A 17,258-nucleotide genomic window follows, 5' to 3' on the forward strand; every position below is an offset into this window, starting at 1 on the left:
AGTCCGGGAGACGGAGGCAGAAAGAGGGCGTGGCTCCAGCCCGGATTGTGCGTCCCTCTCCAGGGTAGAGAATTTGTATCCCACCCCTGAGACTGACATCACCGCTGTCAGGGGAGAGGAGGTGGGAGTGGGGAGGGGGTGTGGAGGGGGAGGTTTTTGTTGAGGAGAGCGCGGCCGGAGAGCAGAGCTCCGGGACCCAGGTGACCGGGAGAGCAGGCGGCCCCCGCGGCGGGAGCGGCCAGCAGCAGCCCAGGCCCGGGGACCGGGGTGGGGGTGGGAGGGGGGCTGAGGGGAGGACCTGGAGGGGGGCCGCCGGGCAGAAGGGACCCCGGAGCCCTGCCGCCGTCAGAGATCCAGCATCTGGCATCAGGGACCTTCAGACCCAGCAGAAGATCAGCCACAGGGGAGGTGTCCTCCGGGGCAGCCAACGAGACAGCCACCTGCCCCGCGCCAGGAGTGGCCCCTCACTGACGCTGCTGGCACCACCTCAGGCCCTCACCTCTCGGCCTCCCTCCCCATCGTGCCCCCCAGGCCCTCTCCCTCGCCCCCGGCTCTCCCCTCGACTCCCAGTTCCCGAGCCTCAAAGCCTCACGGCTGCCCCCCACCCACCCGAGCCCTCCAGGCCTTGGACACAACTGACCCCCATCCTGGGACGCTTGCCAGATCCCGGGAGGGCGGTCATTCGTGTGGGCTATGCCCCCTGGTGGCATGACGGTGTCTGCCTAGACCCCTGACCCCCACCCCTCAACTCCCTTGGCCTCTTTGTGTGGAGAGGCACCCCTCTGCCCAGAAGGGTGCTTGGGGGACAGAGGGAAGGCCAGCCCCAGCTGGGCCCCGGCCCCCACCTCCTCCCTCTTTGCTGGGCAGCTCCCCGGCCTCCGGGCCTCTCCCGCTCCCCTCGGCCCCTCCTCCTGGGCCGCCCCAATGAAGGAGCCGGATGCCATCAAGCTGTTTGTGGGGCAGATCCCAAGGCATCTGGAGGAAAAGGACCTGAAGCCCATCTTTGAGCAGTTTGGCCGGATCTTCGAGCTGACTGTCATCAAGGACAAGTACACTGGGCTGCACAAGGGTGAGGGGCAAGCCAGGCACGGGGCTGGGGGCCCATGACAGGGAAAGCCAGGCACAGGGGACGGAGTGGCTGCCCCCCGCCAGCTGGCAGGGAAGGGGAGAGAGAGTTGGGGCCTGGGGCTGTGGGCGGAGGAGTGAGACAGACACGGACACGGGACTCCAGGAGGAAGGGCTAAGGAGGACGTCTTCTGGGTGAAGAGTTGTCAAGGGGGCGAGACATGTAGGTCCCAGAGGTGGTGGAGTTGATGTCGTGGGGTGGATTCAAGGGAAGATGGAGGGACAAGGGAGCTGCTTGGGAGAAGAGAAGGGAGGATACGTGTCTGTGTGTGTGTGTGTATTCAGCAAAAAACGAGATCCTTAGCAGCGTCAGATAATGTCGGGGTGGGGTTTGGGTCACAGGGCCAGGTGCTGGAGTTGGCAGGAGTGGGCATGGGCCGGGCAGGGAAGCCCAGGGCTAAAGAGAGGCCCGGGCGAGAAGCAGGGCCTGGCGGGCAGCTGTTGGAGAAGGCCTGGGGGTGGGGGTGGGGTTGGGAAGCTAAGTGAGCTGGGGGTGAAGGCCGAGTGCTCCCCAGGCCCGTCCCAGGGGAGCAGAGCGGGGGCCAGGTTGGGGGCAGAACTTAGGGAAGTTCGGACATCTGGGCCCAGGGCCACCCCTGCCCCCCGCGGGCGGGGACAAGGCACTTCCGGCCAGCTGCGCTGCCCCCGTGTGCCCGCGCAGGAAGGAACAGGGGAGACAGGAGAGGAGGCGGTGTGGTGATGGCCAAGATGGAAGGAGGGGGAGGCGAAGGCCAAGGGGCAAGGAGGCCAGCTGAGGAGGAGAGCCCCACACTGTGCGCCCCTGTCTGCGGGTCGCAGGCCTCTTCCCCTCTCCTAACTCGCAGCCCATCTGCCCACGTGCCTCCAGCCTCCGCCACCACCTCCAGTTAGGCCTCCGGGGTCTCTGCCCCACCGCCGGGGGCCCAGAAACTCCCTGGGGCAGCGCGTCCCCCCTCACCCCCACCCCTGACAACTCCCTACCCCGGTCGCGGAAGGGAAAAGCTCCAGCGCTCAGCCTTCTGGGGAGGGGAGGCCGGGACTCACCGCCGCCGTGTCTCTGGCCCTGCCTGTCCTCAGGATGTGCCTTCCTGACATACTGCGCCCGGGATTCCGCCCTGAAGGCTCAGAGCGCCCTGCACGAACAGAAGACGCTTCCAGGGGTGAGTCCCTGCCTTCTCGCCTGGGGACCGAGAGGGGCCGAGAAGGGACAGGGGCCCAGGCTTCCCAAGAACCCCCCTTATCCGGAGGTCCCCCTCTCTTCTGGCTTCCCTCCTCTCGCCATGGGTGCACGCATGTCTTCTCACCTGGGCAGAAAAAGAGCAGTTACTGGAGTAAATGCAATCCTGGCAAGAGGCGGGCGCAGCCCCTCTGGCCCCATCAGGCGCCGGGTGGCCCATCAAGGCAGGGCTCAGCCGTGGGGGCGGGCACGGGAAGAAGACGACGAGACTTTGGACACCGAGTGTGGGTCAGAGTGAGCAGGAGACACCCAGGGCACTCTTTTGTGGCTCCTGGAAGGAAGTCGGTGGGCTGGGGGGCAGGGAGGGGGGATGGCACTCTGGCCTGAGAACAGGCAGCTGGTGCCGGCTGGATTGGCAGCTCGGGGCTGGGTTTTGAGCCTGGACAGGCTCCCCTCGCGTCTCCCAGGAAGAGCAGAGGGAGCAGCACCACAGGGTCTGGGCAGGCCTAGGCCAGGAGTGAGGCAGGGGCAGGGCAGGGCAGGGCAGGGGCAGGGCAGGGGCGGGGCAGGGCAGGGCAGGGCAGGGCAGGGCAAGGCTGGGGCAGGGCAGGGCAGGGGCAGGGGCAGGGCAGGGCAGGGGCAGGGGCAGGGGCAGGGCAGGGGCAGAGGCAGGGGCAGGGCAGGGGCAGGGCAGGGCAGGGCAGGGCAGGGGCAGGGGCAGGGGCAGGGCAGGGGCAGAGGCAGGGGCAGGGCAGGGGCAGGGCAGGGCAGGGGCAGGGGCAGGGGCAGAGCAAGGCTGGGGCAGGGCAAGGGCGGGGCAGGGCAGGGCAGGGGCAGGGGCAGGGCAGGGCAGGGCAGGGGCAGAGCAAGGCCGGGGCAGGGCAGGGGCAGGGGCAGAGCAAGGCTGGGGCAGGGCAAGGGCGGGGCAGGGCAGGGCAGGGCAGGGGCAGGGGCAGGGGCAGGGGCAGAGCAAGGCTGGGGCAGGGCAAGGGCGGGGCAGGGCAGGGCAGGGCGGGGCAGGGGCAGGGCAGGAGCAGGGCAGGGGCAGGGGCAGGGCAGGGGCAGGGGCAGGGCAGGGCAGGGCAGGGGCAGGGGCAGGGCAGGGCAGGGCAGGGGCAGGGGCAGGGCAGGGGCAGGGGCAGGGCAGGGCAGGGCAGGGGCAGGGGCAGGGGCAGGGGCAGGGGCAGGGGCAGGGGCAGGGGCAGGGGCAGAGCAAGGCCGGGGCAGGGCAGGGGCAGGGGCAGGGGCAGGGCAGGGCAGCGGCAGGCCTGACTCCACCAGGTGTGCCCCGGGAGCAGCCGTGGCCTCCTGGGAAATTCTTCCCTCCCACAAGGTCATGTCTCTTTGTTTCTTCTCGCCTGCGGGCCTTGCGGACGCCCCAGGCCTGGGTTGGCAGCTGAGGGCAGGACTAAAGAAGCTCGGTCTGCCTCCCACTGGTGCCCCTCGGGTGGGCCTTTGCCCTCTGTTCCTGTGGTCTCTCAGCCTGGGAGGCCAGGCAGTGCTTCTTGAGACCTGACCCCAGCCTGCCCTCCACACGCATTGGCTAAGCACAGTCTGGGGGCTGGAGGCACCGTGCCAGCGCCTGCTCTTTGCCCGCGTGGAAAATGGAGAGCAGTGCTGCTTCTCCATCGCTTCCTGGGAGGGATGCGACAGAACAGATGGGGAAAGGGGGTGGAGGACGGAGGAAAATGACAACCACCTCCACTGGCAAACCCATGGCCCGAGCCTTGAGCATGGCTTCCAAGTTGGATCTCAGCTGCCTCTGCTCCAGGCACACCCTCCTACTACCTCATCCCCGTCGTGTCCCACAGGGCAGGGTCCAGGAGGGTGTGTGCGCGCACATGCGTGCAAGCCCCACCTGGAGGCCCGGCGTGAGCAGGTGTCAATACCCACCTGCCCAGCCTTCCCTTCCCTCCCTTTGCCCTGAGGGTCCCTCACAGATCAGCAGTTCTCTCCATTGCGAGCCCCTGCCTCGCTCCCTCTGCTGCCTCATCTCAGAATGTGGTGTGTATCGGGGGGGGGGGGGGGGGGGGTGCTAGAGGGAAAAAAGGAGACCTGAGTGGGGGACGAGAGACACAGTCTGGGAGTGGGTGTGCAGCCCAGGGGGCGGGTGTGCAGCCCGACGGGTACGGGTGTGCAGCTTGGGGGGTGGATGGCAGCCCGTGGGCCCTGGAACGGTGCCCCTCCAGCCCCCAAAGGGCCTCGGGGAGCCCTGCATCTGGGGTGTGGGGGCGCTGCTCCCCTTCCTGACTAAACAGGCTCGGTGGGAGGGGGTGAGGGCCCAGGGCCCAGGGCCCAGGTTAATGATTGTCCAGCCCTGTCCTGGGCTCCCAGGTGACCGAGCTTCTGCTTTGGCACTGAGCCAGGGGACAGAGTCTCCAGTAGGAAAGGAAGGGCTCCAGCCTCCCGGGAGGAGCCTTTCTTGGTGGTTTGGGGGAGCAGATGTCTCTGGCCAGCCCCTCCTGGCCCTTTGCGTCCCCAAGTCTTTTTCCTGCCACTGCCTTCCTTCCGGGTAGCATTGTTTCCCCTCAGGCTGTCACTGTGAGTGTGAATGTGAGTGTGTGAGTGTGTGTGTGTGTGTACATAGTGTGCTGGCTCCTGCACTGCTGTGTTGGGAAGTCCTGCCTCCTGTCTATCCCCATGCCCTCTTACTGTAAGTTCTTTTCTAGCTCTCTTTTCCTGTCTTAGCAGTGCAGAACCGGAAGATGCCGCCGGGCTAGGGTGATGTTGTGGCTGCAGAGATGGAGGGTGGGGTTCAGCCCGTAGCTGTGGAGTCCCCCTTCCATTTTGCTCCCTCAAGAACCCCCTGTGGCTCTGCGCCAGGTCCCGGACCCATCCTGAGAGCAGGGGTGGCCTCCCGGGGCCGCGGCGGCGAGGGCTGACCCCTGGCTGGCCCACCCTCCCCTTTCCTCGGCCACAGCCCCCCTTGAACATCGCACCTTCCCTGGCAGCTCAGCCGTGGGGGGAGGACTGCGTGCCCGGGACGCCAGGCCCAAGCTGAGCCCAGAGGGGCCACGCCAGGGCTGTGCCCGCAGGAAAGAGGGACTTCGTGGGGCGAGGACATGGGCCTTCAGGGCGCCATGCAGGCAGGGAATTGGGGTGACACTGCAGGTGTAGACGGCCCCTTCTCCGGGAGGCCCCGGGGCGCCTCACCTGCGGCGGAGACTGGGGTGGAGAGGAGCCGGCGCCTGGGTGCCAGGTAAACAGGGCACAGCTGGGCTCAAGGGAGGGGCAGGTGTGCGCTGGCTGAGCTGACAACCACGGAGCGTCCCATGGGAGGTGCCAGGCCAGGAGAGGGCCGGGCCGGGGCGCTGGCCACCACGGGCTGTGCGCTCGTGCGTGGCTTTGCGTGAATCCACATCAGCCATGGCCATGGGTCGATGTGTAATTTCTGCGCAGGAGAGAACGGGGTGTCCTCTCTCCCTTGGTCCAGGTTCTCCGCCTCCAACTAGACAGCAGGTCCCCGGGGGCCTGGGGGAAGGGGTGAGGACCCAAAGAAGAGCTGATTCTTTGGGTTCTGATCCCACTGCTCAGGTGGGGGCAAGGGCTGGCAGCTGGGGGCCTCTGGATGCTCTGACCTGAGTACAGGAGAGAGGAGATGTGAAAGGCCAGGGACCCCCACACATGTCTGACGCCCACCCCTTTCCTTGCACGGGTGTCCCCTTACCCCCCACAGCAGGGTGCATGTGCGCGTGCATGCACACACACACACACGCACACACACACACACACACACACACACACGCTCCTAAGGAGATTGAACCTTAGTTAGGATAATCCCAGATTGGCGGAAGATAAAGACGGGGGCAGGTTGGCCGGGGATGGGAGGGGGGTGTTGTGCGGCTGTTGCCCTTACCACCAGCTGCTCCAACAGCCGGTGGCCCCAGCGTGGCCCAGGTGCTGGGCTGGGGCTTGGCTTTGAGCCCAGGGGCCCCGTGTGGAGGGGCCAGGGAGGCCACAGGGCCAGCACCTGTGTGCTGAGCCATGGCACCCATGATCCGTTTGCTGGAGAGGGACCGGGCACTGGCTCCCGACTACAGGGGGCCTGACCACCCCCTTGTTTTACAGAAGAGGAAGTTGAGGCCCAGAGAAGAAAGTGACTTGTCCAAGGTCCCCCAACTAGTGAGTGACAGATGCAGCCCCTGGGCCCCATGGCCCTGAGCCCTGCCCTTGGGGTGCAGGAGGATTTTTCTTCTTTTTTGTCACTGGAATTGGGGCGGCCCGCCCTCAGCCGAGCAGGGTGGCTGGGGCTGGCCCACGGTCAGAGTCCTGGGCAGCAAACAGTGTCCAGATATGGAATACCAAGTCCCCCTCCGGCTCCGGCCCGAGACGCGCCTCCCCTAAGGAAATCAGCCCGCGGGAAGCATTTCCAAGTCCTCCCGCCACCCGTGAACAGGGCGCGCGGGACCGGGGATGTCCCGGTTTCCACTGAGGGCCGAACAAAGGGCCAAGCTGCGGCGCTGGGGGAGGTCGGGGTTCTGGCGGACCCCCGGGAGAGCGGCGGAGCAGGACCCGCGCTGCGCCCTGGGAGCGGTCCCCTCTGCAGGACACCAAGGCCGGCCTGGGGGCGGGAGGCGGGGCGGAGCAGTCGGGCCCTGCAGGCCGGCTCCGCACCTCCCTCGGGGTCAGCGCTCCCGGCCCCTCCCCCACCGCCCCCACCCCCCCACCCCTTCCCCGGGCGTGCGGAGCGGCAGGAGTGATGACGTCACCGCGGTCGCCTGGGCGACGGGGACGGATAAATCGGGCTGAGTGGGCGGTTGCCATGGCGCGCATTCTCCCGTTGCCACGGAGACTGGGCATCTGCTCCCTTTGTGCTGCCCGAGTGCCTTCCCCCTGGGGTCAAGGGGTGTCGGGGGGCAGCAAGAGAGGCAGCCATACCTCCAGGGGTCAGAAGGAAGCGGGGCATCTGTGAGGGCCCCTGGGTGTGGAGTCCTACTTGGGCTTCTTCCTGGGGTGGGCCCTGCGCTTACGTGGCGGAACCGAGGGGCCCCTCGACGGGCTCTGTCCCGGGTCCTTGGTCCTAGGAGCGAGTCCCAGGCTCCCCCAGGGAGGCTGAGCCGGGCACTGCGCCCCATGAGCACCCACTGCTGCGGCCCTCCCCGCACTGCCCCTCACCCCGTAGGGCCCTGACCCTAAGCAGGATCGGGCCCCTCCCCGCCTCCCCGTCAGAGACTCAGAGGCTGCGGCAGACGCCTGGGCCTGCGGCTTGCTCCTTTGGCCTCTCCGGGGTCCTGGCCAGGGGAGGGCCCTTGGGGTGTGCACAGGAGGTCCCCAGCAACGGCCTCCTTCTCCCTCTTGTAGATGAACAGGCCCATCCAGGTCAAGCCAGCCGACAGCGAGAGCCGTGGAGGTAGGTTCTGTCCCTTGGCCTCAGCCCCTTTCCCACCCCATGCCCAGGACTTGCATAGCTGAGGGCAGCCTTCCTTGAAGCAGAGGTGACAGTTCTGAGGGCTCCCAGTCACGGCGGTGACAGGAATCAGCAGGACAAGAAGGGGGGTGATCCAGCCCACAGCAGAGATGGCCAAAATGAAGGCCTGAGTGATATGCAGGTCCTTCAGGGCTGGGATGAGTGTCCCCCCACCCCCACCATCACCCCCCTGACCACCCCCCACCGTCACCCACCACCATCACCCCTCACCATCACCCCCCACCATCACCCACCACCATCACCTACCACCACCACCCACCAAAATCACCCCCCACCGTCACCCCCCACCACCACCCTGCACCATCACCCCCCGACCACCCCCTACCATCACCCCCCACCATCACCCCCCACCATCACCCACCACCACCCCTACAACCACCCCCTACCATCACCCCCCACCATTGCCCACCACCACCGCCCACCACCATCACCCCCCGACCACCCCCCACCATCACCCCCGACCATCACCCCCCACCATCGCCCCCTGACCACCCCCCACCACCACCCCGACCACCCCCTCCATCACCCCCCACCATCGCCCACCCCCCCCACCCCCCGACCATCCCCCCCCACCATCCCCCCCACCACTGCCCACCACCCCCACCCCCACCATCACCCCCCGACCACCCCTAACATCACCCCCGACCATCACCCCCCCACCACCCACCACCACCCCTACAACCACCCCCTACCATCACCCCCCACCATTACCCCCACCACCACCCCCCACCATCACCCCCCGACCACCCCCCACCATCACCCCCGACCATCACCCCCCACCATCGCCCACCACCACCCCCCACCACCACCCCGACCACCCCCTCCATCACCCCCCACCATCACCCACCACCACCACCCACCACCACCACCACCCCCCACCGGAACAGAGGGACCCCTCGATGGGCCCCCCACCATCACGCCCCCACCATCACAACCCCACTATCACACCCCACCATCACCCCCCACCATCAACCTCACCATTGCCCCCACCATCACCCCGCGACCATCACCCCCCCCACCACCCCCCACCATTGCCCCACACCATCACTCCCTGACCATCCCCCCATCCCCCCCACCGTCCTCCCAACCATCACCACTGCCACCCCAAAGCCACGGGTCTCCAGGGGAAGAACTGAGGGCAAAGGGCTCAGGCTCCCGACTGGCGGAAGCTGGAGCAGGGCTGGGGAGCAGCCAGGCAGCCCTGAGCGCGCACCCCCTGTGCCCCTGCGCCCCCAGAAGACCGGAAGCTCTTTGTGGGGATGCTAGGGAAGCAGCAGACAGATGAGGACGTCCGGAAGATGTTCGAGCCTTTCGGGACCATAGACGAGTGCACCGTGCTCCGAGGGCCCGACGGCACCAGCAAAGGTACGCGCCGCCAGCCCTCCCCTGCGGCGCCCTGGGCGGTGGGGCTGCGGCGCTCTCGGGGCGGGGCACTGCCCTCTCTCCTGCTTCCTCACCTCTAGGCTGCGCCTTCGTGAAGTTCCAGACCCACGCCGAGGCCCAGGCGGCCATCAACACCCTCCACAGCAGCCGCACTCTGCCGGTGAGCCCCGCCGGCCCCCGGCCCTGCCCGCCCCCCCCCCGCCCCCCCCCCGCCAGGCGCCCCCAGGGACCCCCTGCCCCGGCACGGAGAGGCCGCGCCCCTCGCCGTGGGTTCTCGGCATTTGTTCGAAAGGAACTTTCTGGCAGGAGAACCACACTTCCGAGGCAGCGCCTCACCTGACCGAGAGCACCCCCCACGCCCCACCCGTCCCTGAGCCTCCCCCTTGCCCCGCCCCCTCCTGCCGCAGCTCCTCCCCCAGCTCCGGCCCCTCCCGCCCCGCCGCCCTTGCACGCGGCCTCCGGGTGCCCGCCTGTCGCCCGGGACGCGCGGAGATTTCCCGGCACGGAAGACTCCAGATGGGGCTGCTGGCGCGGGAGGATGCGGGCTGCCCCGACCTCGAGGCCCCGGCAGGCGCTGGACCAGCAGGCGAGGGGTGGGCTCAGGCCGGCACTAGGTGTGGGGCCGCGTCTCCGGGGCACGCCGTGGGGGGCGGAGTCGCAGCGAGGGGCTCCGAGGCTGCCCCAGCCCGGGAGGGCCATCTCGGCCTTCCGTCCCCCAGCGCGGGCCTTTCCGGCCGCCCCCACAGCACCGGGAGGAGGCGGGCGGGCACTTTCACGGTTACCCCTGGCAGAGAGGGCGCCGTGCGCCCGGACACCGGGGCTCGGGGAACGGCCCTGCCCCTGCCCCGCTCACCGCCGTGGGCCCACGCGCAGGGCGCCTCGTCCAGCCTGGTGGTGAAGTTTGCTGACACCGAGAAGGAGCGTGGCCTCCGCCGGATGCAGCAGGTGGCCACCCAGCTGGGCATGTTCAGCCCCATCGCCCTCCAGTTTGGAGCCTACAGCGCCTACACCCAGGCCGTGAGCAACGCCCCCTCGCGTTGGCCCCGCCCCTCCCTCCTGTGAGCCCCGCCCCACCCCTCCCGTGAGCAACTCCCCCACCCCCTCCTGTGAGCCCTGCCCCCCCTCTGCCCCCCCCTCCTGGGAGCCCTTCCCCCTCCTGGGAGCCCCTACCACGCCCCCCTGTGAGCACTTCCCCTGCCGCCTGCTGTGAGCACCTCCCCCAACCCCTCCTGTGAGCCCTTCCCCCTCCTGCGAGCCCCTCCCCGCCCCTCCTGTGAGCACCTCCCTTGCCCACCCTCCTGTGAGCACCTCCCCGCCCCCTCCCTCCTGGGAGCCCCGGCCCCGCCCCTCCTGGGAGCCCTTCCCTCGGCCCTCCCTCCTATGAGCCCCTGCCCCGCCCCCCTTGCGAGCCCCGCCTCCCTCCTGGGAGCCCCGCCCCCTCCTGGGAGCCCCGCCCCCTGAGAACACTCCCCACCCCCTCTCTCCTGTGAGCCCGCCCCTGCCCACCTTGAGCTCCGCCCCTCCTGTGAGCACTTCCCCTGCCCCCCTCCTGTGAGCCCCGCCCCCGCCCCTCCCTCCTTGGCCCTGGGGTGGGCGGCCAGGCCCAAGAGTAGGGCGCCTGGCCCCACCCTCCGCCCACCCTCAGCTGATGCAGCAGCAGGCGGCCCTGGTCGCGGCCCACAGCGCCTACCTCAGCCCCATGGCCACCATGGCGGCCGTGCAGATGCAGCACATGGCCGCCATCAACGCCAACGGCCTCATCGCCACCCCCATCACCCCATCCTCAGGTGAGGCCCTGCATGCACCGGCAGGTCGGGATGGGGAGCGGGCCAGAGCGTTGGTGGGGGAAGCGGGGTTCCAGGACGGGCCATGCCCTCTGCCCTCTGCCGCCTGACCGTCCCCTGCCTGAGAGTGCGTCCCCTTCCCTCCGCTCTGTCCCCGTCTCCTCTGCAGGAACCAGCACCCCACCTGCCATCGCTGCTACGCCCGTCTCTGCCATCCCTGCTGCCCTGGGCGTCAACGGCTACAGCCCGGTGCCCACCCAGCCCGCCGGGCAGCCTGCCCCTGATGCTCTGTACCCCAACGGGGTTCACCCCTACCCAGGTGGGGCTCCCTGCTGCCCGTCTCCGCACCCAGCAGCCACCCAAGGCCTCCACTCCCATCGCCTGCCTCATGACATACACGCCCGCTCAGGGCTTCAGGGATCACCCAGGGCTTTCTCCTGCCTCACCACCCTGGGCAGGGTTGCTCAGTCCCACTTTCAGTCCAGGAAGCCGAGGCGCAGAGAGGTGAAGCGACTTGCCTGCTTTGCACAGCCGGGCAGGGAAGCTGGGACTCCCAGGGTGGCCTTCCTGAGGCCCGGCGCTTGCCCCTCTCCCTGCTGCTCTGGGCACTTCCACCCTCTCATTTCATCCCCTCCCCTGCAGGGCTCCCCCCACCCCCACCTGCGCAGCCTGTGGGGCTCCCGGCACCTCCCAGCCCCGCACTCATGGTTCTGTGCTGCTCTCCCCAGCCCAGAGCCCCGCAGCCCCTGTGGACCCCCTGCAGCAGGCCTACGCGGGCATGCAGCACTACACAGGTGAGACCCTATCCTGGATGCCCCCTGGGGGAGGAGTGGGCAGGAGGAAGGGAGGCTGGACACTGGCCTGTCCACTGCCACCTTCAGGCTTGGCTGGCCAGCTGCTCCTGCGAGGAGGGATGTTAGGATGTTTGGGGCATCGCACCCGGCCATCTCATGTGTCTCCTTCTCTGTAGATGCCACTGGCTTGAGATAGAGGAAGGTTTCAGGGTGGGCCCAGGAGTTCGGGGAAGCCTTGGGAGCCCCACTGGCTTGCTCTGTTCTCCCCCCAGCAGCCTACCCAGCAGCCTACAGCCTGGTGGCCCCTGCATTCCCGCAGCCCCCCGCCCTGGTGGCTCAGCAGCCCCCCCCGCCCCCACAGCAGCAGCAGCAGCAGCAGCAGCAGCGAGAAGGTGCTTTCGTCCTCCCAGCGAAGACCCCCCGGGGATAGGGCTGACCTTGCTGTGGGCTCAAGGGCTCCCAGCTGCCCGCTCCAAGCCCTGCTTTTGCATGTTTGGCCACAAAAGTGAGGGGGTCAAGGTGGCTGGAGCCCACATTGATGGGGGCTGGGATTGGAAGGTCCTCCCAGGATCTGCTATCCCACGACCCTCACTCCTCAAGCCCAGGTTTCCCCCCGCCACTGAATTCTCCCCCCCGCCCCATCTCTGCTGCCACCCAGGCCCTGATGGATGCAACATCTTCATCTACCACCTGCCCCAGGAGTTCACCGACTCAGAGATCCTCCAGATGTTCGTCCCTTTTGGCCACGTCATCTCAGCCAAAGTCTTTGTTGATCGGGCCACCAATCAGAGCAAATGTTTTGGTAAGAACCGAGGGGACCAGTTGAAAGGGCATGGGATGCAGGGATGAGTGGAGGTTCAAATGGGCTCAACAGAAATGGGGCCCATGGCGAGATGCAGCGTTTGGACTGGATGCCTGGACTCCGCATCTAGTGAGCGGTCTGCCGAGGAGCTTAGCGCTGTGGTCCTGAGGCGCAACCTGAGGAGGGGGAGTAGAGGGAGCTGGTGGTCAGGGCACCCCGACACGCGGGGCCGTCCACAGAGGTGGTCCTCCGGTCAGCACCACCAGCCCCCCATCAGGCTGGGGAGGAAGGGACAATGCCAGATAGTCAGGACCCAGCTCAGGTTGGGAAGGCGCGCACGCACGCACGCACAGAGAAGATGCGAGGATCCAGGAGACAAACTATGGCCCATTTTTGCCGAGTTTGCACGAAGTCTGAAAACTTGAAAGCGCTCATGGTTACGATGTGTCCAATATTTGAAGTCCCGATTGTCCAGGAGTACAACAGCCATTTCTGACACCTCAGTCACCCCCACCAGCTGCTGCCCAGGCCATCTCCCTCTCCAGAAAACCACAGTTCCATCTTCTCTCCCCAAGAGCTGGTCAGATTCGGGGTCCCTGCCCGTGCTCCCTAAGGTGTGGAAATGCGCTCCGGGGTTGGGGTGCTTGGCTCTCCGCAGGAGGGCGTGAGGCTATGCTCTGGTTGCTGGGTGTCTTTGAAAGGCTGCTGTGGGGGAGAAGGAGAACGTCTTGCTCTTCCTGCTGTGGAAGTCATCTAGGGCCAACAGTGGAAGTTTTCAAAAGGCAGGTGCAGAGTTACCCAGATAGGTGAGGGCTGCCCTGCAGGGTGCCGGAAGGAACGTGCCAGTTTGCGTGAGTGGCTGGACTGGTCCATTCACTCAGTCGGCCAGTCAACAAGTAGACATTTGGGAGACCTGGAGGAAGTGGGGTGATGCAGGGAAACCGAAGAGCAGGCCTGGGAGGCTGGCCTGGGCCTCATGCCCCTCTCCCCTCAGGCTTTGTGAGTTTCGACAATCCTGCCAGCGCCCAGGCTGCCATCCAGGCCATGAACGGTTTCCAGATCGGCATGAAGCGCCTCAAAGTCCAGCTAAAGCGGCCCAAGGACGCCAACCGGCCCTACTGAGGCCACAGGTGGGTCCTGCCCCCGTCCTGTGCCTCTCCCCAGCGCCCCCTTGCCCTGCACAGGTGCAGCCAGGCCCTCACTGGGACTCTCCCCGCCTCCTTCCACCCACCAGGGGTGTCCCTCCCTACTGCCCGCGCTGGTCTGCGGGCTCCTGAAGTAGGATCTAGGGCAGCGCTCAGCTTTCTGAAGCCATGCAAGTCTCGTGCGCGCGCGCGCGCGCGCGCGCACACACACACACACACACACACACGCATGCACGCACACTGCGGCCCCAGAGAGAGCCCCGTCTGTGTCCACACCCCAGAACCTCCCCAGTATCTGCTCTTGTGTGTCTGCTCAGTGTCCATGTGTCTGTGTGTCTTTCTCTTTCTGGTTTTCCTCTGGGCTGGAATGGAATTAGAGGTGTAGCTTAGGGAACAGGGGGGCTGGTGCAAGGCACTGGAGGACCCTAGAATCGCTGGCTCCTGGAAACTTTGTCCTCCTGGGAACGGGACGTCAGGCCCTCAGAGGGTTTTCCTTATTTAGCAGTAGGCCTGAGGGACAGCAGGGTGCGCGGAACAGACCCAGGGAAGCCAGTCTGGTTTTGCAGTGTTGGACTGCCTGTGACTCTCACTTATCAGGCCCCTTTCCCCACTGCCTGCCCCCACCCCAGCCTCATGGCCACAGAGACCTGAGCGCTGGTTGCCTTTGTATTGCTTAATCTGCCTTTGGACCAAACCCCTGAAATACACAACCCAAGAACAATACCCACGTTTTCTGTTTCTCCCCCTTTCCCCCCAATCCTGGCTGCTTAACTCCCCCCACTCTGGGGGCCCCCCCAGCTCAGGGCCCGTGTCCATTGTCGGCCGAAGCCCCCATCCCCGGACCCCTGCTCCGGGCCCCTGTAAGTTGCATGGAACGAGCGTGTTGTCTTTGGAGCCACTTGTTTGTTATTTGGGGAGGGGGCCGTGGAGGGAGGCGCCCCGCAGCCCAGGGTCAGGGCCGGGGGCAGCTCGCGGGATGTGCTTGGTCAACAGTGGTTGGTGACTGTGGTCTGTGTTCTGTGCATTTCTCTCTTGCTTTCTTTGTTCCTTTCCAAAAAGGAATGAGAGCACGACCTAGGGCCGGGTGGTCTTGCTCCCGAGGCGCCAGCCTAAGCCCAGTCCCGGGTTCTCCCTGGCCGTGTCTGTCGTTCCTTCTGAGGATGCCCCCTTTCTCTCTCCAGGTGTCTGTCTCTTACACTGCACCCCCTTTCCTCCTTTTCCTTCTCTCCGCCTGCCTGTCTGTTGTCTCATTCCTTTGCCCTTCTCCGCTCCAAGTCTCTGTCTTCCAGTCTTTATTTTGTTCATGGGCTGTTTGAATACTTCCTTCCTCAATAGACTTTGGTTCCTTCTGTCTTTTGCCTCCCTCCCCGTCTCCTCCATCCCTGCCCCTTGCTGATGGCTTGGGGGGTGAGGGGTGGGGGCTGGATGGCTCCGTTTGGGCTGAGGCCTTTCTGGTGACCTGGCTCCCTCAGGCAGCCCCGTCCTGTACCCCGCCGCCCCCCACCCCCAGCCACCTGTCCCTTCCCTCTGGAGCCTAGGACCTGCATCGCGGCCCCTCCCCACCGCTTCACCCACGTTTCCTTCCTCCACAGGTCTGGAGAGCAGAGGAAGGGGTGCTTCAGCCCTCTTCCCGCGGCCGACCTAGGCCCTCCCCGCACACCTGCCCTGGCCCCTGACTGAGCTCTGGGGCAAAAGCTGCTTCACGGCCCCGGGCACCCAGGACGCGTCCACTCGGTGACCTCGCGGAGCCCTGGCCGTGCTCCCCGGCTCCGAGGCCCGTCTCCTCTCAGGTGCCCTTTGGCTTTGGTGAGGGAGCACAGAGCGGGCATCTGCTGGAGGTCCTCTGGCGGGGCCTGTAGTGCCCCCCTTTCGTACCTGCCCCCCCCCAGCGGGCCTGTCCCCCCCGGCAGGCCCCAGGAGGGCAGCTGGGCCCCGTCCACTCCCACCCCACCCTGGTCCAGCCTCTGGCCCGCAGTGGGGGTTCTCAGAGGCTGGTTCTCATACTTCCTCTCCCCTCACTGGAGGTAGGACATCCCTGGATCCAGGCTCCCAGCCCTCAAGCTCACTGCCTCCCCCAAGGGCCCCCTCGCAGGAGGGTGTGGGGGAGCCCTGAGGGCTGCTTCTCTGCCAGTCAGCCACAGAGACCCTCCTCCTTTCACGAGGAACAGACCTTCCCCTTGAGCCCCTAAAAATGTTTACAGTCTCTGCTGGTCCCCTCTGTGTAGATACCACCGTGCGTTACCCGGCTCTGCCCGGCCGCTGCCACCTCTTTCTGGGAGTTTAGACAATGTTTCCCGTGGTTTTTTTTCTCTCTCTTGATTTTTCCCTTTGGTTTCAGGGGTAATTGGGTATTAGGGAGGAGGGGTGTGGGAGGGCTAAAAGGGTTTATTGTCTGATCATTTTCTTTAGGAAGAGGTTTTGGGGAAAGGAAAAGGGGTGGGGGTGGGTGTGGTAAGGGGGGACTTGGGAGTCAGTTTCAGACAGTTCTCTATGCTTAACTTATTTATTTATTGCATTTTACTTTTAAAGAGTTGGTCTTTTCTGTCTAAATAAAAAAGTTTAAAAACATCAAACAAGAGTCTTGGAAGGTCTGGGGTAGGGGTGGTGCCCATGTGGGGAGGGAGGGGTGAAGAGTATGAGGTCGGGGAGGGCCCAGCCCTCACTCCCCAGCCGTGCCCAGGCCTAGCCATGGCCTCCCGAGCTGACCTGCCCTGCCTGGAGGCTTAATTCTGGAATGCTTGCAGAGCTGGGCAGAGGGAGGAAAAGAGGCCTCCTACTGACTCGGTCACCCTCCAGCCCCTCTGGCGTTCGGGCCGGCCTCACCCTCAACTAGAGGTGATGGGGGTGGGTCAGAGACGGGAGGAGGTGGTGTATGTGCGAGGAGGAGGGCAACAGAAGTTGGTATTAAATTTCCCCTTGAGCCGCCTCACCGTGGCTTCAGACAGCTTCCGAGTCAGGGCAGAAAGATGGAAGGTGAGTTTTACACGGCCAGCATCTCCCAGAGTGGAGTGATTACAGACTGGGGAGTTCTCCCCTGGGCTGGGGGTGGGGGTGAGATGGGCCTGGGAAGCTCCCCCTTCCTGGCACCATCCCACATTTCAGGCAGCCCCTTGCACTAACACTAACTACACCGAGTCTGCAAGCACGCAGTCAGATATTCTCCAGGGAAGCAGCGGTTCAGTAAGGCTGAAAGATGGGGATGAGGGAGACACAGAGGGGCCTTTTGGGGGAAACAAAACAACTCGGAGGCACGTTCTTCAGTTCCTTTGACTACAGGAGACCATCTGAGAAAAAAAAAGAAAAAGCTCATAACTTGGTTTTTAGATAAATACTGATGTTTCGGGCATCACTTCGGCTCCAAACAGAGTAGGAGTGGTATCAAGGAGAAGCTTAGGGACTGAAGCTGCACTAACATCTCTTCTGAGCAGAAGAGGCATCAGTAACAAAATGGATAGCAGGAGAAAAATAGCAAATGACAGTGGGATCCCCTAATTTGAGACTAAGGAAGATAAAACTTCTTCTAAGATAATCAGTTAACTGTTCAAATGTTAATGACAACATAAAGGGAAGAGAAGGAAAATAACTTCTGAAGGCCAAAGAGTAGAGCTGACGGGTTAACAGTACAGACTGGAAGACGCTTT

General features: G+C 65.4%; 1 protein-coding gene across 2 annotated transcripts; it reads left to right on the plus strand.

The window, feature by feature from the left end:
• Positions 1 to 816: 816 nt before the first annotated feature.
• On the plus strand, positions 817 to 16,187 carry CELF3 (CUGBP Elav-like family member 3). Of its 2 annotated transcripts, XM_077156000.1 has the most exons (13): positions 828 to 1,069; positions 2,182 to 2,264; positions 7,583 to 7,631; positions 8,946 to 9,074; positions 9,173 to 9,252; positions 9,966 to 10,109; positions 10,738 to 10,879; positions 11,046 to 11,195; positions 11,605 to 11,670; positions 11,943 to 12,062; positions 12,329 to 12,472; positions 13,467 to 13,602; positions 15,210 to 16,187. In XM_077156000.1, exons 1-12 carry the CDS (start codon positions 925 to 927, stop codon positions 13,592 to 13,594), a joined length of 1,380 nt encoding a protein of 459 aa, XP_077012115.1. In that variant the 5' UTR covers positions 828 to 924; the 3' UTR covers positions 13,595 to 13,602; positions 15,210 to 16,187. The 2 variants fall into 2 exon arrangements, with proteins under 2 accessions (XP_077012114.1, XP_077012115.1); XM_077155999.1 differs by lacking the exons at positions 11,943 to 12,062; positions 12,329 to 12,472; positions 13,467 to 13,602; positions 15,210 to 16,187 and having other exon boundaries at positions 817 to 1,069; positions 8,976 to 9,074; positions 11,605 to 11,940.
• Positions 16,188 to 17,258: the final 1,071 nt, after the last annotated feature.

The sequence above is a fragment of the Tamandua tetradactyla genome, chromosome 4, assembly GCF_023851605.1.
Source record: "Tamandua tetradactyla isolate mTamTet1 chromosome 4, mTamTet1.pri, whole genome shotgun sequence".
Classification (NCBI taxonomy): domain Eukaryota; kingdom Metazoa; phylum Chordata; class Mammalia; order Pilosa; family Myrmecophagidae; genus Tamandua; species Tamandua tetradactyla.

Excerpts from the sequence above, each read along its gene's own strand:
- CELF3 (XM_077156000.1), top strand. The coding sequence starts at position 925 with ATGAAGGAGCCGGATGCCATCAAGCTGTTTGTGGGGCAGATCCCAAGG. Across the intron at positions 7,632-8,945 it reads CGACAGCGAGAGCCGTGGAG|AAGACCGGAAGCTCTTTGTG; the intron begins GTAGGTTCTGTC and ends CTGCGCCCCCAG. Across the intron at positions 10,110-10,737 it reads ACAGCGCCTACACCCAGGCC|CTGATGCAGCAGCAGGCGGC; the intron begins GTGAGCAACGCC and ends GCCCACCCTCAG.